We start from the raw sequence: 25,562 nt of genomic DNA on the forward strand, positions 1-25,562 counted from the left end.
GTTTTTAAAATTTTTTTTGACAGGCAGAGTTAGACAGTGACTTGGTGCACCCCCCAAGTGGCTGCTCTAGCTGGCGTGTTGCAGTCAGTGCACTTCACTGATCCGAAGCCAGGAGCCTTGTGCTTTCTCTTGGTCTCCCATGTGGGTGCAGGCGCCCACGGACCTGGGCCATCCTCCACTGCACTCCCGGGCTACAGCAGAGAGCTGGCCTGGAAGAGCGGCAGCCGGGACGGAATCCAGTGCCCCAACCAGGACTAGAACCCAGGGTGCCAATGCTGCAGGTGGAGGATTAGCCTAGTGAGCCACGGTGCTGGCCAGAGAAAGAACTTCTAAGATCAATCCCATTCACAATAGCCACAAAAACAATCCAATACCTTGGCATAAACTTAACCAAGGATGTTAAAGATCTCTCCGATGATAATTACAAAATGTTAAAGAAAGAAATAGAAGAGGATACCAAAAAATGGAAAAATCTTCCATTCTCATGGATTCAAAGAATCAATATCATCAAAATGTCCATTCTCCCAAAAGCAATTTATAGATTCAATGTGATACCAATCAAAATACCAAAGACATTCTTCTCAGATATGGAAAAAATTATGCTGGAAATTCATATGGAGACACAGGAGACCTAAAATAACTAAAGCAATCTTGTACAACAAAAACAAAGCCAGAGGCATCACAATACCAGATTTCAGGACATACTACAGGGCAGTTATAATCAAAACAGCATGGTACTGGTACAGAAACAGATGGATAGACCCATGGAACAGAATAGAAACACCAGAAATCAATCCAAACATTTACAGCCAACTTATATTTGATCAAGTAACTAAAACCAACCATTGCCTCAGCGAAACATTCAAAACCAGGAACTGGGGAGCTCCCACAGACACCAAGAAATGTAGACTCAGGACACTTTGTAACTCCCCCTCCTGAGTTCTGTGCCCTCAGCTTGTTTGCTCAGAAGGTCTATCAAGGACAGGGTTCCCTAATCGGCTCTGCTGGAAGCCCTGTGGAAATGTTTTCCAACCCCAGGCCGCCCACACCAGCTGGGTGACTCAGCAGCTTCCTTTTTCACACTGTCAGCACCTGTTTTAAGCAGAGGTGTCCCATGGGTGTGCACTGGGCACACACTACAGGGAGTCTGATCACCACCTGCACAACACAGGTGAGAGGCAGCCTCCGAGGTGCAGCAGGAGGGTCACCTCCTTGGGCAAGCTGCTTCCTCTGCACTCGCATCAGCCATGCAAACTATGTCTAAGCCTGGGTCAAACGTGTGAGACAACCTTCTTCATCTATGACAGATTTCCCTTTCTTGGGTCTTCGGCATCTATGTGGAATGCCACAAAGGCTGACAGATGCAACATTTAACCAACAAAATCTGAGTGCTGCTTCACAATGTTAAGAAACCCAACACATGGGGCCGGTGCTGTGGTGTAGTGGGAAAGCTGCCGCCGGCAGTGCAGGCATCCCATATGGGTGCCGGTTCTAGTCCCAGCTGCTCCACTTCTGATCCAGCTCTCTGCTATGGCCTGGGAAAGCAGTGGAAGGTGGCCCAGGTCCTTCCCTGCATGTGCGTGGGAGACCCAGAAGAGGCTCCTGGCTTTGTAACGGCACAGCTCCGGCCACTGTGTCCAACTGGGAAGTGAGCCAGCAGATGGAAGACGTGTGTGTGTGTGTGTGTGTAACGCTGACCTTCAAGGAAATAAATCTTAAAAAAAAGAACCCCAGAGCTGTAGTATGGGAGCCAAACAGGCATACAGTGCCTATGCATTTCCAGGTCCCCAAAGCAGCCCTCTCCATTCAATCACAGGAACTCCACTCCACACTGGGAAGGGTAGAACACGGCACACACACTGGCTTTCTCCCTTATCAGCTATGGGCAGAATGTAGGATGAGATTAAAGTTACCCAACTGTTGTTTCCACAGAGTTAGCAAACATTTTTAAGCTGGAATGAGTGCTATCCTTCAAAACAGTCACATTGTTAGAATAAGGGTCTCTGTAATCCATTCAGTGTTTCTTCATGGCCAGTCCCATCTGCTTGGGTCTCCGCGGTCCTTAGCTTCCTCCTCCTTCCTTGTGGGGCAAAGAGGGCTCCTATAGCCCAGCTCCTGAGACCAGAGCTGTGTGTAGAGGCTGGCCCTCCTGTCCTGTGATGAGGAGGAAGCCTTCAGAGCTGGAAGCAAGAACCCCATCACACAGAAAAACTCCCAGGACAATGAGCTGCAGCTGAGTCCCTCTCTCAAGGAACTGGTTCACGTGACTGTGGCAGGCTCACAGCCAGCATGGCAGGCCTGGTGGTCAGGAGACCACTCTGGAGTCTGATAAGCCTGAGTTCTGTCTACGTCTGCAAGCTCGAGACTCCCTGAGCCAGTCAATTAACCTCTCTGGACCTCAACTTCTTCTGAACAATGGAGACAAGAGTAGTGCCAAAGGACCAAATTAGAACCATCTGAAGTCCTTAATTAGATTCAGGCACCACTTCATCACATAAAGTGGAAGCTCTCTGATGGGCTGAGCAGAAGAGGTTGGTTTTATGGGCTGGGAGAGGCTGAAGACAGCAAACAGAAAAGAACGAAAAGACTGATCATTTCCAAGTTACTTTCCTTGTAGAAAAGGAGAGAGCACTACACCAGCAAGAAAACAATGGTTAATTAACAGCAGATTATTTCAGGCTACCTCTCTGATCTAAGGATTCAAGCAGAGGGAACTTCACTACTGTACCAAAGAAAACTGGTCCATTTGGATGCTCCCTAACTCTCATTTCTTGGCAGGCCAAGCAACATCCTTTCAGCTTGAGAAAATGGAACTTTAGCAGGGATGACTACATGTTGATTTTTGGCCTTGTCTGTTGTGGCCTAGTGCCGGAGACTGGTCAAAAACAATGGCCTCCAGTGACTTTGACACAGCGGCAGCCACAGAGGGCTGCAGCGAGGGTGACGTGAGCCACTCCCCGTCTAGGAGCACTTCGCCCATCTGAACACTGAGGGTTTGGGTCAACGATGGCGGCTTAGGAATTTCCCCCTCAGGAGTATAAAAGACAGCACAGAAACTGGGAGCAGGAGGTCAGGGGGTCTGAAACGAGAAGGCCCTGAGTTAGCGTCCTTTAGTCACTACTTAGAGCTCTGACGTTGGACCACCATTTGCTCCTGTTGATCCTAACTTCCGAATCCATTCAGTGAGGATATTAATATAGACTCACACACTTATGGGGAAGAGGTGGTGCTTTGATAAATATCAGCTTTTTCTCCAATCTTCCACTTAACAATAAAAAACTCAATAGTCAAAACACTCTACTATAACCCAAGCATACATACTTTTGCCAGTTCTGCTACCTGTAAAATTGGACCAAATTGTATCTAAAAAACTCAAATCAATAAAAACTTAAAGTTCTACTTATCTTCACATTTATAATCCAACCTATTCAGGGTCAGCACTGTGGCACAGTGGGTAAAGCTGCTACCTGCAGTGCCAGCATCCCATGTGGGCACCTGTTCAAGTCCCAGATGCTCCACTTCCTATCCAGTGCTCTGCAATGGCCTGGGAAAGCAGTAGAAGATGGCCCAAGTCCTTGAGCCTCTGCACCCATGTGGGAGACCTAGAAGAAGCTCCTGGCTCCTGGCTCCAGATCAGCACAGCTCCAGGCATTGCAGTCAACTGGGGAGTGAACCAGCAGATGGAAGACCTCCCTCTCTTTGCCTCTCCTTCTCTATGTAACTCTGACTTTCAAATAAATAAGTAAATCTTTAAAAAATAATAATCCAAACTACTTCCTACCACCTCCAAGTGAGGGTTGTCTTAAATGTTTATTTTTTTTAGAAGAAATTAGAAAGTTTAGTGCTTTCTAAAACTTCCCTGCCTCTAGATCCATGATCATTGTTTCAGTGTGGGGCAGGGGGTGGTTGTTAAAAGGAGGGAGAGAGAACTCTGTCAAAAAAAAAAAAAAAAAAAAGAGGGAGAGAAAAACACACACCCTCAAACAGAACCTAATATCTCCTCAAAGAGGAGTTCTATAAACAACATATACCATACTTATACTATGGTTTGCATGAATACAATTCCGAAGTTCAAACATCATGGAACCAAAATTGAGCAATTAACCACAAAGCAAGCTAAGTTATTATCATATGGTTTAACCAAAAAATTTCCAAAGATCTCTAACCACCTGTGACCCACACACACCATAATTTGAAGTTGAAAACCTGAGTATCGGTTGATTGAAGCACCCTCATTTCGTAAATGAAGCCACAAAGGCCCACACAGCTTAACTGACCATTCTAAAGGGCAAGAGCTGCCATGGGTAACATTGGGGCTTTGAACTAAGGCTCCCAATGTCTAGTCCCAGGTTCTGAAGCCAAGACCGGCGTGGTCTTCTGTGGGGAGCAACTCGGACTAGACTGTTACTGGAATTAAGACTTATTCTATGCATCTGCTCTCCCACAATATGGCGCTGAGAAGGGAGTAACAGCTTCTACACAGCTGCCTCCAGTTCAACCAATAAACTGTAGGACCTGCTCCTGATTGGAGGAGAGCAGCGTACTCGGTGTGTGGGTAGCAGAGTTGGGATTGGTGGAAGAGGACTATAAAGGAGGAGAGAGACAACATGCACCAGGAACATCTATCTGAAGGAACACCTGAGCAGCCCCCAAGAGAGCCGGCTGGCGGTGTGCCGCTCCCCCGCGGAAGTGGGGAAAGTGGCAGGGGGCCCGCCCCTCCACGGAGGTGGAAGGGTCGGTAGCCAACCCGGGAAGAACCAGCAGCAAACCTGGGGAGGGCCGAGCAGATGAAAGAACAACACAGGGTCTAGTGTCGATCCTCCACGAAGAGGGGGAGCGACAGTCTTCCTGTACTGTATTAATAAATTTTCAGTTGCCAACACTCCATCTTAAAATGAACGTTCTAATGGAGTAACTTCCCTGAAGATCCTCAGTCCACATTCACACTCCTCAATAACTCACAAAGTATCAGAACCTTGGATAACTCTAACAAGGGCCACGGAGCACCATGATAGGCTCAGAGAAAAGAACCATTGCCATTTACCAGTGCCAAGTGGTTAGGACAGGTGCAGGAGCCCACGATCCAGTATCGGCACTGTGGAATGAAGGCTTGGACTAGGTCATCTGTAGCTCCACCTTCCAGCTCTCACACTCTTTGTTGTCTGTTCCTTCCCCACCAGCACCCCCCCCCACCAAGATCTCCAATCTGTACTTCTTTTCCTGGCATCCAACTTACTGGTAAAAGGCCAAGTTGGTCAGAATCAATGTAGGACTTAGTAAACTCGAAATACTGTCAATTTGGTTTTCTTTCATGCAACAACCTACACTAGGCAGTTTGTACAAATCTTCAGTAAAAGGAATTGTAAATTGGGGCCAGTGTTGTGGCAAAGCAGTTAAAGCACAGCCAGCTGCTCCACTTCTGAGCCAGCTCCCTGCTAATGTGCCTGGGAAAGCCATCCGGAGGATGGTCCAAGTGCTTGGGCCGCTGCACCAGCATACAAGACCCGGTAGCAGCTCTGGGCTTGGGCCCAGATCAGGCCACTGTGGCCATATGGGAGTGAACCAGTGGATGGAATATCTCTCTCTCCCCCTCTCTGTAGCTCTGCCTTTCGAATAAAATAAAATAAATCTTCATTAAAAACATTACAAATGAAAAAAAAAAAAAAACAAGAAATTGCACTTTCTTGAGACTTTTTTTATTGCCCCCTTCTGCAATAATCGACATGTTGGGATGTAAGCAAAACTTCACGGGTCCCCACCAGTTATCACCCAGGCCCTATGTAAAGGTGGTGACTACCAGGGCAGAAATGTGGGTAGCGTCAAGCTTTAGAATTTGTTGGGTTAAACTGAAGAGCGCCTGAGAAAACTGCCCATCCAAGAGCCCCAATACAGGCTGACAAGGTATGAGACCAAGTTTCCCAGTCTAAGACAGGCACGCTGGCGACAGAACCATCTGTGAAGCCAACGTCACACTGGGGGTGCATGGTCTGCCAAAGCAGTTCAATCTGTTTCTGATGTGAATCCAACCCCTGTTCCAAGGCCAGGATCGCTGTTTTGATCTGACTGGTGGCTTGGTTTTGGGTAAACAGGGGAGTGGCCGTTAGCTGAGTGACGTTGTTCACCAGTCAGCTGTTTGAACACTTTGGACGAGGGAAACGATGGCGACAGCCGCACCAGCTACCGCAGCGACAATGGGTATAACAGAGCGATGATCAGTCGAAGGGTCCTCTTAGTCTGCTCTACCAGCTGCCTGACTGCATCCTTGAAGGGCTGGTCCCAGGGTCCAGTCCAGTTACTGTGTGCCCGGACAGAAAGCCAAATCACTGGGCCCATCCTGGAACCCAGCCTGGTAACCGGCGGCCTGAGTTTAACATCAGGGCTGCACAGATCAGCACCACCAGCAGCGGGCCCATTGGACTAGGGGTCAGGGACAGGTGTTGGGCTTGGTCCACCAGACCCTTGAGGTCCTCCATGTCACCCGATGTTGGGAGGAGGCAGGCCTCTTCCTTGTCTCTTCATGGGTGGCTTGTTTAGGGAAAGGTGCTCAGGTTGGCTGTTAGAGGGTCGGCCTTTGGAGACTGGGGTCCAGGGTTTGACATTTCGGGCCGGTATACACACAGACTGAGGAGCGATCCCTGGAAAGACTCAAGTGAAACCTCTTCCCATTGTTATAAGGGCATAGGGTAAATAGCTAATGTCAACCCAGATTCCAACTCCCTGGAACCACTCCCAAGGCACACTTAGCTGCTCCCTAAGGGCCATCTTGCACACCCTGCCTGCCCTGTGGTGCCTCCTCACACCAGCTTCCCAGGGTCGCGTTACCACGTTGGGATTCTGAGTGTGTTTGTAGCCAGATGCCTGAGGGGGCTCCACACTCACTGACAACTGCTTCCACTTTTCCCAGCCAAGTGGAATATCGTAATAGGAGCTTTAAAACAATTAATTCATTTATTTGAAAGGCAGAGTTACAGAGAGAGAGAGAGAGAGAGAGAGGTCCACCACCTGCGGGTTCACTACCCAAATGGCTTCAATGGCTAAGGCTGAGCCAGGATGAAGCCAGGAGCCTGGAGCTTCTGGGTCCCCCTAGTGGGTGCAGGGGCCCATGGACTTGGATCATTTTCTACTGCTTCCCCAGGACATAGCAGAGAGCTGGATAGGAAGTGGGGCAGCTGGGACTCGAACCGGCACACCACAATGACGGCCCCCAAAGGGGGTCTTATGGGTCCCACTCAACAAGGGGCAAGGCAGCCCGAGTAGAAAGTGGCGGAGGCACCGGCAGGGATACAGAAGGTGAGCTGTGGAGAGGGGCTCAGTAGGGGAATGTTCCAGAAGCCCACGGCTATGCCCGTGACGCAGGCGCGGAGTTTGCAGGAAGGCTTGGACATAACTGAAGTCACGATCTAGAGTGGACAAAGACGCCGAGGGGCCCGGCTGCACTGCTCAGCGCGTCCACGTGGCCTGTTTGCATAGATGGGGCCGGGCCAGAGGGGAGAGAATGCTCTTTATCAGCTGCCCACACGCTGTGAGGCCGATGGCCAGTGGCTTGTTGGTGACCTGTCACGTATACCCAGCCAGTGCCCCTTCACTGCCTGGCCCAGCTGAACAGAAGTTGACAGTGCATTTTTAAGTCACTGTTTTCAGTGGTCTGGGAGGGGAGCTGGCTGCCCCAGGCCACGCCCTTCAGCCCTCACTCCTCAGGCCATGCCCCTCAGCCCCAGCTGCTCCTAGGCCACACCCCTTCAGCCCTGGCTGCCCCAGGCCAGGTCCTCAGCCCAGGCTTCCCCAGGCCACAACCCATCAGCCCTGGCTCCCTCAGGCCACGCCCTCTCAGCCTTGGCCTCTTTAACCCTGTGCTGTACCAGGACTTGGACACTTCTCCCGGCTGCCTTGCTCTGACCTGTTCTATCCTCAGGCAAACACAGCAGCTCGTGGGGAGCCACAGCAGAGAGAGAGGCCCCTCGCCCATGAAGGGGAAGGGAGGATAAACACAAACACCCCCAAACAGGGAAAGGATCCATCTCATCCCAAAGACTCATAGACTGTGTTCATTGCCCAGCAGAGAGCAGGCCGCAGGCAGAAACCACAGGGGTGGCCCGGCGCTGGGACGGGGGACGCTGGGTGCGGGCACATGGGCATAACCTTTATTCCACTTTTCTTCTCTTCAGTTCACATGCTTTAAAATGCGCAATCAATGCATACACAGCCGAGTGATTGCTCCACACATGCTTTACTGATAAGCAGGGCTGTACATCGGGCTGTCCGGGCCCGCGGGAGGACCTGGGGCCGCTAGCTCTTCACAGGATCCACGAGCTGACTGGACATTCCTTGTCCGGGTTCTCCAGCTCCACCACGGAGTAGCTGCAAGTGTTCTTGTGGAAGATCGTCTTGCACTTTGTGGTATCAAAACCTCCGGGGATGGCAGCACTGTCATCGAGAAAAACCAAGCCCTGTTAGGAAAAGACCCCCCCATGCCACCCCCACCCCAGCCCAGCCAGGGCCACACTACAGTGGATCCTCTCCCCCCACCTTGCAACCGCCATCATCAACGGGATGGCACCCTTTGCTGTCAGCCCCACAGCGTGGCCCCCGGGGCACCTGCACCTGCCCATTCTGCAGAGTCATACAAACCATCCCTGCCATCCATCGTGCAGTCCATCTGGCCTGCCCAGGATGGCCCGGAGTTCTGATAGCCCCAGAGGCAGGCCTGGGCTGCTCTGGGGCCAGGCAGGTGGCTCCAGCCTGGCTGTCCCTGGTGTCCCTGTTCAGGAAGTGGTCAGGTTGTCCCAAGCTTGGCAGGAAGGAAGTTAGAAGAGGAGCCATCTCAACCCACAGGAGCAAAGAGAGCCACTCCAGGCTGGGATCATGGGGCCCAGGAAGGAGTTGAAGACTGGGGACCATCTCCCTCAGAATATTCACCCCCACATTCAGTGGGGCAAATAATTTGGGGGCCCATTGGTCCCTTGAAGCTCATGCGTAAACCCTAAATTTAAACTGTCTCTGCCCAAAAGGTGCATACACACAGCCGCTCCCCACCACCCTCTGTGACAAAAGATGACCCTCACTTTCCTTTCAACTGGCCACCAACAAAGCCAGGGTCTTTCTTCTATCTCAACTGCCTGACTCCTCCCAAGACACCTGAGGATGGCGCTCCCTCTGGGCCAGTGGTGTCAGGGCACTCGCACACCAATCTCCTGCTGGCTCATGCTGCACGCGAGTGGAAGCAAACGCTCGAGACTTGACTTCAGTGCTGGGGTTCAGCACTGAATCTGTTTGAAGAATAAGGAATGACTAGCTTGAATGTTTGCAAGAGTTTTGATGAGGTGCGAGAGTGTTAATGCTAGACTATTGAGTGGAAAACCCAGACTACACAATTGCAACCTAGAGTTTGGTATCTGTCATGTAAAAAAAAAAAAGTGTAGAAAGGAGTTGGGGGGCTGGCGCTGCGACATAGCAGGTAAAGCCACCACCTGCAGGGCCGGCATCCCATATGGGTGCCGGTTTGAGTCCTGGATGCTCTACTTCTTCTTTTTTTTTCTTGACAAGCAGAGTGGACAGTGAGAGAGAGAGACATAAGGGTCTTCCTTTTCTGTTGGTTCACCCTGCAATGGCCGCTGCAGCCGGTATGCTGCAGCTGAAGCCAGGAGGCCTGGATGCTCTACTTCTGATCCAGCTCTCTGCTGTGGCCTTGGAAAGTAGTAGAAGATGCCAAGTCCTTGGGCCCCTGAACCCACGTGAGAGACCCGGAGGAAGCTCCTGGCTCCTGGCTTCGGATCAGCACAGCTCTGGCTGTTGTGGACATCTGGGGAGTGAACCAGTGGATGGTTGACCTCTCTCTCTCTCTTTCTCCTCTCCCTCCTCTCTCTCCATCTCTATAACTCTGCCTTTCAGATAAATAAATATTTAAAACAAAACCTAAAAAGGAGCTAGAAGAAAATCAGGATAAGATACTAATCGTTGTTACCTTCAAGCAGTGAGATTATAAATATATTTTATTCCTATACTTTCCAATAGTGCTATAATTACTATGTTTTATACTGAAAACTTGGGAAATTATTACTGAAACTTTTAATGTTAAAAATGGTTGTTTGGGCACCAGTGTTGTGGCGTAGAGGGTTAAACCGCTACCTGTGATGCCAGTATCCCATGTGGGCACCAGTTCAAAGTCCATTTCCAATCCAGCTTTCTTCTAATGCACTTGGGAAAGCAGTGGAAGATGGCCTGAGTGCTGAAAGAAGCTCCTGGATCCTGGCTTTGGTCTGGCCCAGCCTGGATGCTGTGGCCATTTGGGGAGTGAACCATTGGATGGAAGATCTCTCTTGCGCTCTCTCTCCCTCTCTCTCTGTAACTGCCTTTCAAATACATAAATAACTTTTTTAAAAGAATGCTTACTGATAAAATTGAATCCAACAATATTTTAAGTTAAAAAATATGGTTGCTTACAGGATGGAATGTGAATGTTGTGACCACTGTGGAAAACAGATGGGCAGTTTCTCAAAGAGTTAAAAAAAATACACACTATGAGACCCAGCCACTCCACCCCAGGTACACGCTCCCAAATAACTGACAGCAGGGACTCAACCATACTGTAGAGCAGCACCCACTACAGCCAAGAGGTGCAGGCAACCCACAGGTCCGTCAGCACAGGAACGGAAGTAAAATAGGCTACTCTGATAACACAGAATATTTTTCAGGCTTCAAAAGGAAGGGATTACTGAAAGAGGCTGCAACACGGATGAACCCTGCAAACGTGCTGCTGAGCGAAATATGCAGAGTGCAAAAGATAAATGTGCAATTCTGTTCCAAGAAAGATCTACACTAGGCACATCCACAGAGACAGTAGATTAGTTGTTCTCAGGGACTGGGGGAGGAGGAGGGGGAGGTAGGACTGCATACACGGGGAGTTTTGGTTTGGAGTCCCTGGAAAGTTCTAGAAATGGCGGTGATGGGTGCCTCTGGCTGTGCATGAACTTCACGGCCCTGAACTGTACGCTTTGAAGTGGTGAAACTGGCAAATGTTTGGTCATATAGATTTTACCACAATAAAAAACATTAAAAAGGAAAGTGGTTGTTGTTCAAGAGATATTCTTAGTTTTTTTTTTTAAAGTCTGTTGGTTTTCATCTACTTGAAAGGCAGAGCAACACAGAGATAGAGAGAGATGTTCCATCTGCCAATTCACTGCCCCAGATGCCCCCACAGCCAGATCTGGGCCAGGCCAAAGCCAGGGGCCTGGAACTCCATTTGGGTCTCTCGCATGGGAGTCAGGATCCCAAGCACTTGCTCTGTTATCTGCTCTCTCCCAAGTGTACTGGAACTAGAGCAGCCAGGACTGGAAACAACACTCCAGTATGAAATGTGGGTGTCCCAAGTGGCAGTTTAACCTGCTGCATCTCAATGCTGGCCCCTAGGTGAGATTTTTTTTTTTTACAAGTTTTTAGTAGGAAATGAAATTGTGTAATTCTGTTGTCTGCGTGCAGGTACAAGTTGCAGTGGCAAAGGGCATATTACTGGATGCATATTTTCATTTAAATCAGACCCAATTCTGTAGCTGAAACAGCTAAAGAGAGAATGAGAAGGGAAAACTGGAACATTAGGGGTGTCTCAACGCTGGGGGCTGGATGACCTTGGGCCTTTGCCTCCACAGCTCACTCCTTCACTGCGGTCATACAGCAGGGGCTGGGAGGTGGGGAGGCCAGGAGATCTCCCACCCCCTGATGGGGGCAGCCTCTGCCTGGGCCTCCAGCCGCAGGCTCCACTGCTACTGCCACTTGGAAATCTACCTGTGTCTCAAGTAAGGTGCAAGGATCCAGGAAATTCTCCCAAAGAAAGTTTAATCAAAATCTGTATTTTGCTCTGGTCAGGAGAGGGAGAGAGAGGAGTTCATGAGAAAAACGAACTTGGTAAGCAATGGAGCAATTCCAGGGAAGGGGTTGATTCTGAGCAGCAGAGAGAAGTGAGCATACTTCCTGTGGACAGGCAACATAGCAGCAGAGAGGGAGAGGGCACCCTCACCCCAACCACGTGCTAGTTGCCATTCCAGGCTCAGGGCGCTCAGAACTGACACAGAGAAGGCCTGACGTGTTTGCTGAGCAAATGGATTTTTATCTTTTGAGAGGCAGAGATATGGGGGGAGGGAGAGATTCCACCTGCTGGTTCACTTCCCAAATGCATGCAACAAGCCAGAGCTGAGTAAGCTCACTGAGACTCCTGCATCGAGGCTCCTCCCACCTCACTGCCTGGGGCAGCCCTGGCTGATTTCTACTCGGGGTCCATGGGAACCTTAGAAGAGGGTCCCATGGATGGGACGTGATGATACAGCACTGATGGGATGGGGATGCCACCACGGAGGTGCCCTCGGTGGGAGTAAGGCACAGTTCACCAGCCCTTAACCCAGCCAGGCACACCAGGGTCCCACTGACACTCGACACAAGGGAGAATTCAAGGTTCTGGGGCCACAACATCAAGATTCAAATGGAACACACAGTGCCCCAGCCAGTAAAATGCGCAATCAATGCATACACAGCCGAGTGATTGCTCCACACATGCTTTACTGATAAGCAGGGCTGTACATCGGGCTGTCTGGGCCCGCGGGAGGACCTGGGGCCGCTAGCTCTTCACAGGATCCACGAGCTGACTGGACATTCCTTGTCCGGGTTCTCCAGCTCCACCACGGAGTAGCTGCAAGTGTTCTTGTGGAAGATCGTCTTGCACTTTGTGGTATCAAAACCTCCGGGGATGGCAGCACTGTCATCGAGAAAAACCAAGCCCTGTTAGGAAAAGACCCCCCCATGCCACCCCCACCCCAGCCCAGCCAGGGCCACACTGCAGTGGATCCTCTCCCCCCACCTTGCAACCGCCATCATCAACGGGATGGCACCCTTTGCTGTCAGCCCCACAGCGTGGCCCCCGGGGCACCTGCACCTGCCCATTCTGCAGAGTCATACAAACCATCCCTGCCATCCATCGTGCAGTCCATCTGGCCTGCCCAGGATGGCCCGGAGTTCTGATAGCCCCAGAGGCAGGCCTGGGCTGCTCTGGGGCCAGGCAGGTGGCTCCAGCCTGGCTGTCCCTGGTGTCCCTGTTCAGGAAGTGGTCAGGTTGTCCCAAGCTTGGCAGGAAGGAAGTTAGAAGAGGAGCCATCTCAACCCACAGGAGCAAAGAGAGCCACTCCAGGCTGGGATCATGGGGCCCAGGAAGGAGTTGAAGACTGGGGACCATCTCCCTCAGAATATTCACCCCCACATTCAGTGGGGCAAATAATTTGGGGGCCCATTGGTCCCTTGAAGCTCATGCGTAAACCCTAAATTTAAACTGTCTCTGCCCAAAAGGTGCATACACACAGCCGCTCCCCACCACCCTCTGTGACAAAAGATGACCCTCACTTTCCTTTCAACTGGCCACCAACAAAGCCAGGGTCTTTCTTCTATCTCAACTGCCTGACTCCTCCCAAGACACCTGAGGATGGCGCTCCCTCTGGGCCAGTGGTGTCAGGGCACTCGCACACCAATCTCCTGCTGGCTCATGCTGCACGCGAGTGGAAGCAAACGCTCGAGACTTGACTTCAGTGCTGGGGTTCAGCACTGAATCTGTTTGAAGAATAAGGAATGACTAGCTTGAATGTTTGCAAGAGTTTTGATGAGGTGCGAGAGTGTTAATGCTAGACTATTGAGTGGAAAACCCAGACTACACAATTGCAACCTAGAGTTTGGTATCTGTCATGTAAAAAAAAAAAAGTGTAGAAAGGAGTTGGGGGGCTGGCGCTGCGACATAGCAGGTAAAGCCACCACCTGCAGGGCCGGCATCCCATATGGGTGCCGGTTTGAGTCCTGGATGCTCTACTTCTTCTTTTTTTTTCTTGACAAGCAGAGTGGACAGTGAGAGAGAGAGACATAAGGGTCTTCCTTTTCTGTTGGTTCACCCTGCAATGGCCGCTGCAGCCGGTATGCTGCAGCTGAAGCCAGGAGGCCTGGATGCTCTACTTCTGATCCAGCTCTCTGCTGTGGCCTTGGAAAGTAGTAGAAGATGCCAAGTCCTTGGGCCCCTGAACCCACGTGAGAGACCCGGAGGAAGCTCCTGGCTCCTGGCTTCGGATCAGCACAGCTCTGGCTGTTGTGGACATCTGGGGAGTGAACCAGTGGATGGTTGACCTCTCTCTCTCTCTTTCTCCTCTCCCTCCTCTCTCTCCATCTCTATAACTCTGCCTTTCAGATAAATAAATATTTAAAACAAAACCTAAAAAGGAGCTAGAAGAAAATCAGGATAAGATACTAATCGTTGTTACCTTCAAGCAGTGAGATTATAAATATATTTTATTCCTATACTTTCCAATAGTGCTATAATTACTATGTTTTATACTGAAAACTTGGGAAATTATTACTGAAACTTTTAATGTTAAAAATGGTTGTTTGGGCACCAGTGTTGTGGCGTAGAGGGTTAAACCGCTACCTGTGATGCCAGTATCCCATGTGGGCACCAGTTCAAAGTCCATTTCCAATCCAGCTTTCTTCTAATGCACTTGGGAAAGCAGTGGAAGATGGCCTGAGTGCTGAAAGAAGCTCCTGGATCCTGGCTTTGGTCTGGCCCAGCCTGGATGCTGTGGCCATTTGGGGAGTGAACCATTGGATGGAAGATCTCTCTTGCGCTCTCTCTCCCTCTCTCTCTGTAACTGCCTTTCAAATACATAAATAACTTTTTTAAAAGAATGCTTACTGATAAAATTGAATCCAACAATATTTTAAGTTAAAAAATATGGTTGCTTACAGGATGGAATGTGAATGTTGTGACCACTGTGGAAAACAGATGGGCAGTTTCTCAAAGAGTTAAAAAAAATACACACTATGAGACCCAGCCACTCCACCCCAGGTACACGCTCCCAAATAACTGACAGCAGGGACTCAACCATACTGTAGAGCAGCACCCACTACAGCCAAGAGGTGCAGGCAACCCACAGGTCCGTCAGCACAGGAACGGAAGTAAAATAGGCTACTCTGATAACACAGAATATTTTTCAGGCTTCAAAAGGAAGGGATTACTGAAAGAGGCTGCAACACGGATGAACCCTGCAAACGTGCTGCTGAGCGAAATATGCAGAGTGCAAAAGATAAATGTGCAATTCTGTTCCAAGAAAGATCTACACTAGGCACATCCACAGAGACAGTAGATTAGTTGTTCTCAGGGACTGGGGGAGGAGGAGGGGGAGGTAGGACTGCATACACGGGGAGTTTTGGTTTGGAGTCCCTGGAAAGTTCTAGAAATGGCGGTGATGGGTGCCTCTGGCTGTGCATGAACTTCACGGCCCTGAACTGTACGCTTTGAAGTGGTGAAACTGGCAAATGTTTGGTCATATAGATTTTACCACAATAAAAAACATTAAAAAGGAAAGTGGTTGTTGTTCAAGAGATATTCTTAGTTTTTTTTTTTAAAGTCTGTTGGTTTTCATCTACTTGAAAGGCAGAGCAACACAGAGATAGAGAGAGATGTTCCATCTGCCAATTCACTGCCCCAGATGCCCCCACAGCCAGATCTGGGCCAGGCCAAAGCCAGGGGCCTGGAACTCCATTTGGGTCTCTCGCATGGGAGTCAGGATCCCAAGCACTTGCTCTGTTATCTGCTCTCTCCCAAGTGTACTGGAACTAGAGCAGCCAGGACTGGAAACAACACTCCAGTATGAAATGTGGGTGTCCCAAGTGGCAGTTTAACCTGCTGCATCTCAATGCTGGCCCCTAGGTGAGATTTTTTTTTTTTACAAGTTTTTAGTAGGAAATGAAATTGTGTAATTCTGTTGTCTGCGTGCAGGTACAAGTTGCAGTGGCAAAGGGCATATTACTGGATGCATATTTTCATTTAAATCAGACCCAATTCTGTAGCTGAAACAGCTAAAGAGAGAATGAGAAGGGAAAACTGGAACATTAGGGGTGTCTCAGCGCTGGGGGCTGGATGACCTTGGGCCTTTGCCTCCACAGCTCACTCCTTCACTGCGGTCATACAGCAGGGGCTGGGAGGTGGGGAGGCCAGGAGATCTCCCACCCCCTGATGGGGGCAGCCTCTGCCTGGGCCTCCAGCCGCAGGCTCCACTGCTACTGCCACTTGGAAATCTACCTGTGTCTCAAGTAAGGTGCAAGGATCCAGGAAATTCTCCCAAAGAAAGTTTAATCAAAATCTGTATTTTGCTCTGGTCAGGAGAGGGAGAGAGAGGAGTTCATGAGAAAAACGAACTTGGTAAGCAATGGAGCAATTCCAGGGAAGGGGTTGATTCTGAGCAGCAGAGAGAAGTGAGCATACTTCCTGTGGACAGGCAACATAGCAGCAGAGAGGGAGAGGGCACCCTCACCCCAACCACGTGCTAGTTGCCATTCCAGGCTCAGGGCGCTCAGAACTGACACAGAGAAGGCCTGACGTGTTTGCTGAGCAAATGGATTTTTATCTTTTGAGAGGCAGAGATATGGGGGGAGGGAGAGATTCCACCTGCTGGTTCACTTCCCAAATGCATGCAACAAGCCAGAGCTGAGTAAGCTCACTGAGACTCCTGCATCGAGGCTCCTCCCACCTCACTGCCTGGGGCAGCCCTGGCTGATTTCTACTCGGGGTCCATGGGAACCTTAGAAGAGGGTCCCATGGATGGGACGTGATGATACAGCACTGATGGGATGGGGATGCCACCACGGAGGTGCCCTCGGTGGGAGTAAGGCACAGTTCACCAGCCCTTAACCCAGCCAGGCACACCAGGGTCCCACTGACACTCGACACAAGGGAGAATTCAAGGTTCTGGGGCCACAACATCAAGATTCAAATGGAACACACAGTGCCCCAGCCAGTAAAATGCGCAATCAATGCATACACAGCCGAGTGATTGCTCCACACATGCTTTACTGATAAGCAGGGCTGTACATCGGGCTGTCTGGGCCCGCGGGAGGACCTGGGGCCGCTAGCTCTTCACAGGATCCACGAGCTGACTGGACATTCCTTGTCCGGGTTCTCCAGCTCCACCACGGAGTAGCTGCAAGTGTTCTTGTGGAAGATCGTCTTGCACTTTGTGGTATCAAAACCTCCGGGGATGGCAGCACTGTCATCGAGAAAAACCAAGCCCTGTTAGGAAAAGACCCCCCCATGCCACCCCCACCCCAGCCCAGCCAGGGCCACACTGCAGTGGATCCTCTCCCCCCACCTTGCAACCGCCATCATCAACGGGATGGCACCCTTTGCTGTCAGCCCCACAGCGTGGCCCCCGGGGCACCTGCACCTGCCCATTCTGCAGAGTCATACAAACCATCCCTGCCATCCATCGTGCAGTCCATCTGGCCTGCCCAGGATGGCCCGGAGTTCTGATAGCCCCAGAGGCAGGCCTGGGCTGCTCTGGGGCCAGGCAGGTGGCTCCAGCCTGGCTGTCCCTGGTGTCCCTGTTCAGGAAGTGGTCAGGTTGTCCCAAGCTTGGCAGGAAGGAAGTTAGAAGAGGAGCCATCTCAACCCACAGGAGCAAAGAGAGCCACTCCAGGCTGGGATCATGGGGCCCAGGAAGGAGTTGAAGACTGGGGACCATCTCCCTCAGAATATTCACCCCCACATTCAGTGGGGCAAATAATTTGGGGGCCCATTGGTCCCTTGAAGCTCATGCGTAAACCCTAAATTTAAACTGTCTCTGCCCAAAAGGTGCATACACACAGCCGCTCCCCACCACCCTCTGTGACAAAAGATGACCCTCACTTTCCTTTCAACTGGCCACCAACAAAGCCAGGGTCTTTCTTCTATCTCAACTGCCTGACTCCTCCCAAGACACCTGAGGATGGCGCTCCCTCTGGGCCAGTGGTGTCAGGGCACTCGCACACCAATCTCCTGCTGGCTCATGCTGCACGCGAGTGGAAGCAAACGCTCGAGACTTGACTTCAGTGCTGGGGTTCAGCACTGAATCTGTTTGAAGAATAAGGAATGACTAGCTTGAATGTTTGCAAGAGTTTTGATGAGGTGCGAGAGTGTTAATGCTAGACTATTGAGTGGAAAACCCAGACTACACAATTGCAACCTAGAGTTTGGTATCTGTCATGTAAAAAAAAAAAAGTGTAGAAAGGAGTTGGGGGGCTGGCGCTGCGACATAGCAGGTAAAGCCACCACCTGCAGGGCCGGCATCCCATATGGGTGCCGGTTTGAGTCCTGGATGCTCTACTTCTTCTTTTTTTTTCTTGACAAGCAGAGTGGACAGTGAGAGAGAGAGACATAAGGGTCTTCCTTTTCTGTTGGTTCACCCTGCAATGGCCGCTGCAGCCGGTATGCTGCAGCTGAAGCCAGGAGGCCTGGATGCTCTACTTCTGATCCAGCTCTCTGCTGTGGCCTTGGAAAGTAGTAGAAGATGCCAAGTCCTTGGGCCCCTGAACCCACGTGAGAGACCCGGAGGAAGCTCCTGGCTCCTGGCTTCGGATCAGCACAGCTCTGGCTGTTGTGGACATCTGGGGAGTGAACCAGTGGATGGTTGACCTCTCTCTCTCTCTTTCTCCTCTCCCTCCTCTCTCTCCATCTCTATAACTCTGCCTTTCAGATAAATAAATATTTAAAACAAAACCTAAAAAGGAGCTAGAAGAAAATCAGGATAAGATACTAATCGTTGTTACCTTCAAGCAGTGAGATTATAAATATATTTTATTCCTATACTTTCCAATAGTGCTATAATTACTATGTTTTATACTGAAAACTTGGGAAATTATTACTGAAACTTTTAATGTTAAAAATGGTTGTTTGGGCACCAGTGTTGTGGCGTAGAGGGTTAAACCGCTACCTGTGATGCCAGTATCCCATGTGGGCACCAGTTCAAAGTCCATTTCCAATCCAGCTTTCTTCTAATGCACTTGGGAAAGCAGTGGAAGATGGCCTGAGTGCTGAAAGAAGCTCCTGGATCCTGGCTTTGGTCTGGCCCAGCCTGGATGCTGTGGCCATTTGGGGAGTGAACCATTGGATGGAAGATCTCTCTTGCGCTCTCTCTCCCTCTCTCTCTGTAACTGCCTTTCAAATACATAAATAACTTTTTTAAAAGAATGCTTACTGATAAAATTGAATCCAACAATATTTTAAGTTAAAAAATATGGTTGCTTACAGGATGGAATGTGAATGTTGTGACCACTGTGGCAAACAGATGGGCAGTTTCTCAAAGAGTTAAAAAAAATACACACTATGAGACCCAGCCACTCCACCCCAGGTACACGCTCCCAAATAACTGACAGCAGGGACTCAACCATACTGTAGAGCAGCACCCACTACAGCCAAGAGGTGCAGGCAACCCACAGGTCCGTCAGCACAGGAACGGAAGTAAAATAGGCTACTCTGATAACACAGAATATTTTTCAGGCTTCAAAAGGAAGGGATTACTGAAAGAGGCTGCAACACGGATGAACCCTGCAAACGTGCTGCTGAGCGAAATATGCAGAGTGCAAAAGATAAATGTGCAATTCTGTTCCAAGAAAGATCTACACTAGGCACATCCACAGAGACAGTAGATTAGTTGTTCTCAGGGACTGGGGGAGGAGGAGGGGGAGGTAGGACTGCATACACGGGGAGTTTTGGTTTGGAGTCCCTGGAAAGTTCTAGAAATGGCGGTGATGGGTGCCTCTGGCTGTGCATGAACTTCACGGCCCTGAACTGTACGCTTTGAAGTGGTGAAACTGGCAAATGTTTGGTCATATAGATTTTACCACAATAAAAAACATTAAAAAGGAAAGTGGTTGTTGTTCAAGAGATATTCTTAGTTTTTTTTTTTAAAGTCTGTTGGTTTTCATCTACTTGAAAGGCAGAGCAACACAGAGATAGAGAGAGATGTTCCATCTGCCAATTCACTGCCCCAGATGCCCCCACAGCCAGATCTGGGCCAGGCCAAAGCCAGGGGCCTGGAACTCCATTTGGGTCTCTCGCATGGGAGTCAGGATCCCAAGCACTTGCTCTGTTATCTGCTCTCTCCCAAGTGTACTGGAACTAGAGCAGCCAGGACTGGAAACAACACTCCAGTATGAAATGTGGGTGTCCCAAGTGGCAGTTTAACCTGCTGCATCTCAATGCTGGCCCCTAGGTGAGATTTTTTTTTTTTACAAGTTTTTAGTAGGAAATGAAATTGTGTAATTCTGTTGTCTGCGTGCAGGTACAAGTTGCAGTGGCAAAGGGCATATTACTGGATGCATATTTTCATTTAAATCAGACCCAATTCTGTAGCTGAAACAGCTAAAGAGAGAATGAGAAGGGAAAACTGGAACATTAGGGGTGTCTCAGCGCTGGGGGCTGGATGACCTTGGGCCTTTGCCTCCACAGCTCACTCCTTCACTGCGGTCATACAGCAGGGGCTGGGAGGTGGGGAGGCCAGGAGATCTCCCACCCCCTGATGGGGGCAGCCTCTGCCTGGGCCTCCAGCCGCAGGCTCCACTGCTACTGCCACTTGGAAATCTACCTGTGTCTCAAGTAAGGTGCAAGGATCCAGGAAATTCTCCCAAAGAAAGTTTAATCAAAATCTGTATTTTGCTCTGGTCAGGAGAGGGAGAGAGAGGAGTTCATGAGAAAAACGAACTTGGTAAGCAATGGAGCAATTCCAGGGAAGGGGTTGATTCTGAGCAGCAGAGAGAAGTGAGCATACTTCCTGTGGACAGGCAACATAGCAGCAGAGAGGGAGAGGGCACCCTCACCCCAACCACGTGCTAGTTGCCATTCCAGGCTCAGGGCGCTCAGAACTGACACAGAGAAGGCCTGACGTGTTTGCTGAGCAAATGGATTTTTATCTTTTGAGAGGCAGAGATATGGGGGGAGGGAGAGATTCCACCTGCTGGTTCACTTCCCAAATGCATGCAACAAGCCAGAGCTGAGTAAGCTCACTGAGACTCCTGCATCGAGGCTCCTCCCACCTCACTGCCTGGGGCAGCCCTGGCTGATTTCTACTCGGGGTCCATGGGAACCTTAGAAGAGGGTCCCATGGATGGGACGTGATGATACAGCACTGATGGGATGGGGATGCCACCACGGAGGTGCCCTCGGTGGGAGTAAGGCACAGTTCACCAGCCCTTAACCCAGCCAGGCACACCAGGGTCCCACTGACACTCGACACAAGGGAGAATTCAAGGTTCTGGGGCCACAACATCAAGATTCAAATGGAACACACAGTGACCCAGCCAGTAGATGCCTGGGAGCCTGCTCTGGGCGGGCAGCCAGCTGGAGGCCCGGTTCCATATGCCTTTTGTTCCAGTAGGTACTTAGCATTGGCACCTGCTTCACAAATGTGAGTGGCACTTGCCAGCCATGCGAACTTTAATGAGATTCAAGTGTTCTGGTTTGGGTCAGAAGATCACTCCCCTACTCCCTGGAGTTGTCATCAGATTCTTGGAAGCCCTGGTTAAAATGCAGGTTCCTGGGCTGGTGCTGCAGCACAGTAGCCTAAACCTCTGCCTGTGGTGCCAGCATCCCATGTGGGCACCAGTTCAAGTCCCTGCTGCTCCACTTCTGATCCAGCTCCCTGCTAATATGCCTGGGAAAGCAAAAGAAGGTGGTCCAAGTGCTTAGACCCCTGCACCCATGTGGGAGACCTGGAAGAAGCTCCTGGCTCCTGGTTTCAGATCTGCCCAATCCTGGCCATTGTGGCCATCTGGGGAGTGAACCAGCGGATGGAAAACCTTTCTTTCTGTCTCTCCTTCTCTCTGTCTGTAGCTCCACCTCTCAAATAAATAAATAAAAATATTTTTTAAAAAATTCAGGTTCCGTGGTCTCTCCCCTATGGATTCTGATCAGAGGCTCTGGGGTAGGGCCCAGGAATCTGCATTTCACCTGGCCTCCCAGAGGACTCTGTGACCAGCAAGCGTGGGAAAGCTGCTTTACACACGTGCTCCCGTCAAGGCCACTCACGTGCTTGTGAAACACCACAGGCCAGAGCTGATGTGGATGGCAGATGGATTGGGGCAGGGGGCTAGGAGTAGGGTGGCTGGTGTGGACAGACCTGTGGGTATTTTGTGTTGTCTCCTCCCCAGTCTAGACTTTGGTGTCCACAGCACCCCAGCAGAACACATTTGCATGACCTTTGAGCTGACGTGGGTGGGTAGAACTCCCAGCAGCACAACATAGGGTTGACAGCACAAGGTACACACGCTGCGCCCTCATTCCTTACACCTCACATCCAGCACCGCCTGCTCCTCCTAGTGGCCAAGGCCAAGGCTGCACCGATGGCTGGGCCAGCTTCTCCAATAACATCGACCACTGCATAGGCTTTCCTGTCTCCAAGAACCCCTCTGGATACAGAGATTTAAGGCTAATGATACTGTGGCCAGCGCTGTGCTGCAGCAGGGAAAAGTGACACCTGCATATGGGCATCTGGTTCAAGTTCCGGCTGTTCCTCTTCCCATCCAGCTCTCTGCTAATGGCCTAGGAAAGCAGCAGAAGATGACCTGAGTGCTTGGGAGACCCAGATGAAGTTCCAGACACCTGGTTTTGGCCTGGCCCAGCCCTTGATATTGTAATCATTTGGGGAGTGAACCAAGGGATGATTCTCTCTCTTTCTCTCTCTCTTCCCTCCCCTCTGTAACTCTGCCTCTCAAATAAATAAATATAATAATATAAATTATATTATATATTTTATATTTTAATAAATATTTTTAAAAATACTTATTTATTTGAGAGGCAGAGTTACAGGGAGAGACAGAGAGATCTTCCATCCATTGGTTCACTCCCCAAATGGCCGCAAGGGCTGGAGCTGGGCCAATCCGAAGCTAGGAACCAGGAGCTTCATTCAGGTCTCTCATGTGCGTGCAGGGGTCCAAGCACGTGGGTCATCCTCCACTACTTTCCCTGGCCATTAGCAGGAAGCTGGAACAGAAGTGTAATAGCTGGGACTTGAACTGGCGCCCATATGGAATGCCAGCATGGCAGGTGGAGACTTAACCTCCTACACCACAGAGTCAGCCCCAATAAATAAATCTTTTAAACAAAGAATAAGGAAACTGGGGTGGGCATTTGGGGGCTTAGAGGCTAAGCTGCTGGCTGAGTGGCCTCATCGCACATTTGAGTAGTGGGTTGAAGGCAGCTCTGCTCTCAATTCCAGCTTCCCGAGAATGGACACCCTGGGAGACAGCAGCGGTGGCTCAAGTGGTTGAGGCTTGCCACCAACATGGATTGGTTCCCACTCCCAGCATCTGTTGGCCTAATCCCAGACGTAGCAGACATCTGGGAAGTGAACCAGCAGGCGGCAGCTCGCCCTACCTGTCTCTCAAATAAATAAAACAGATACTTTTTAAAGAGAAGGCGTTGACCAAGTTCCAAAAGCAACATAAAGGAAATAAAACTGAAGCAGCCAAGTGTACACCAGCAGACGAATGGCTAAGCAAAATGTGCAGAATGAAGTGTTAGTCCACCTTCAAATAGGAAGGAAATTCTGATACCGGCCACAACATGGGTGAATTCGGAGGACACCACACTCTGTGAAGAAGCCAGTCTCAAGAGGACAAACAAACACGTGCATGATTCCACTTACATGTGGAGCCTGGAACAGTCAAATTCATAGAGACAGATGGTGTTTGCCAAGCCCCAAGGGCAGTGTTTTTTTTTTAATTTAAGATTTATTTTATTTATTTGAAAGACAGAGTTACAGAGAGGTAGACACAGAGAGAGAGAGAGAGATCTTCCATCCACTGGTTCACTCCCCAGATGGCCGGCCACAACCACCGGAGTTGCGCCAATCTGAAGCCAGGAGCCAGGATCCTCCTCCAGGTCTCCCACATGGGTGCAGGGCCCCTAGGACTTGGGCCATCTTCTACTGCTCTCCCAGGCCATAGCAGAGAGCTGGATTGCAAGAGGAGCAGCCCGAATTAGAACTTGTGCCTATATGGGATGCCAGCGCTTCAGGTCAGGGTGTTAACCCGCTGCAGCACAGCACCAGCCCCTGCGAGGGCAGTGTTGACTGGGTGCAGAATCCCAGTTCTTCAGGATGAAGGGCATGGCAGGGGGGTGGCAACCACATGAATTTATTTAACGCCACTGAAGTGTATACTTACAAATGGCTGAAACGGTACGTTTAATGTGCTACGTATTCCACCACAAGCCAAAGAAGGAAGAGAGGAGTGGGCATTCAGCCTAGTGGTTAAGATACCCCTGGGATTGCCTGCATTCCATGTTGGAGTCCATGGGTTGGGGTCCCAGTTCAAGATTCCAGCTTCTTGCTAATACACACTCCGGGAAACAGCAAGTGAGAGCTCAAGTCCTTGGGTCCCTGCCACCCACATGGGAGTCTGGCAGATCTGGATTCAGTTCCTGGCTCCCTGACCCAGTCTTGGCAGGAAGGCATTTAGGGAGTGAACTGACACGTGGGAGATCTCTATCTCTCTTTCTGTCTCTCTCTCTGTCTCTGTGTGTGTGTGTGTGCAATTAATTACATAAAGAATAAAAGAAATAGGACTAAAAATGACTTCCATCCCTCAACCCCCACCACCACATCAAGAGTGAATGTGAACTGTGGCCATTGGGTGACAAGGATGAGTCCATGTGAGGTCAGTAACCAATGCACCGCTGGTGGAAGACACTGCTAACAGGGAGACAGTGCATGTATGGGGGCAGAGGTGTATGAGAAATCGCTCTAGCTCTGCTCAATTTTGCTGGGAATCCAAGAGGCTCTTTAAAAATGCCTATAAAAAAGCCTATTTAAAACAAACAAGGATGCCCCAAAATACAGGGTTTTCAAAGAAGGAGCAGTGCTGTTCCTCTCTCCGCCACTACCCGCGTGACTCACGTGTTGCAGCAATGAATTCCAGTCTCATCACAACTACATGTGTAACAGTTCTCAGTCTTCCACTCCACGTTCAGCTTGTGTGTGACTCCATCAAGGTCCCTGCATTCTAAGACAACACAAGCGACATCATCGGGAGCATTGGCGGGAGCAGGGCACATGAGGACAGGAAGGCCAGCCCCCTGCCATGTGACCATGGTGTCCGGGAAAGGTGCTGCCGTGCAGAACCTGCCGTTGGTGACGTTTTGTCACAAAGCTTGAATCCCTGCAGGTTTTATTTCCGGACAGACATTTGGAGATATAAAGCCCTCCTCTTTAATCAGACAGCTAGGACAAACATGGGCTCTGTGGGACCAAGTTCTCTCCTGCTGGCTTCTCTCTGCAGAAATACCTCAGCACAGCACCTCCCTATGTTTTGCATCGGCGGTCCCTAACCCTGGGTGAACATGTGACACATACGGGGCACTTCAAAGCCACCTACAGGGACCTGTGAGAGGCCGGCATCCCACATGGGTGCCACTTTGAGTCCCAGCTGCTCTACTTCCTACCCAGTGCCCTCCTAATGTGCTTGGGGAAGCAGTGGAAGATGGCTCAGTTAGTTGGGCCCCTGGCACTCAACATGGGGAAACTCAGTGGATGGAACGTCTCTCTCTCCCCACTCTCATACTTTCTCTCTGTCCCTTCCTCTCTTTCTGTAACTCTGCCTTTAAAATACATAAGATAATTTTTTTTTTAATTGAACACTTGGAGGTGGGCATTTGGGCTATCTCAGGAGTGGACCAGTCAGGGTTTGGAAGCTCATTGTCTCCGTCTCTTTCTCTCCCTGTTCCATTTCCTATCAAA

General features: G+C 50.2%; 1 protein-coding gene across 3 annotated transcripts in view; it reads right to left on the minus strand.

The window, feature by feature from the left end:
* Positions 1-16,844: 16,844 nt before the first annotated feature.
* Positions 16,845-25,562, minus strand: part of LOC149122093 (beta-microseminoprotein-like) — a 50,004-nt gene continuing 41,286 nt past the window's right edge. For all 3 annotated transcript variants that reach the window (XM_089313611.1, XM_089313612.1, XM_089313613.1), the window contains 2 exons: positions 24,723-24,828; positions 16,845-17,060 (listed from right to left, as the gene is read on the minus strand). In XM_089313611.1, the coding sequence (XP_089169737.1) occupies positions 16,931-17,060; positions 24,723-24,828 (236 nt within the window). In that variant the 3' untranslated portion in view covers positions 16,845-16,930. The remainder of the gene's footprint in view (positions 17,061-24,722; positions 24,829-25,562) is intronic.

The sequence above is a fragment of the Oryctolagus cuniculus genome, chromosome 15, assembly GCF_051225735.1.
Source record: "Oryctolagus cuniculus isolate XC-2025 breed Fujian yellow rabbit chromosome 15, ASM5122573v1, whole genome shotgun sequence".
Classification (NCBI taxonomy): domain Eukaryota; kingdom Metazoa; phylum Chordata; class Mammalia; order Lagomorpha; family Leporidae; genus Oryctolagus; species Oryctolagus cuniculus.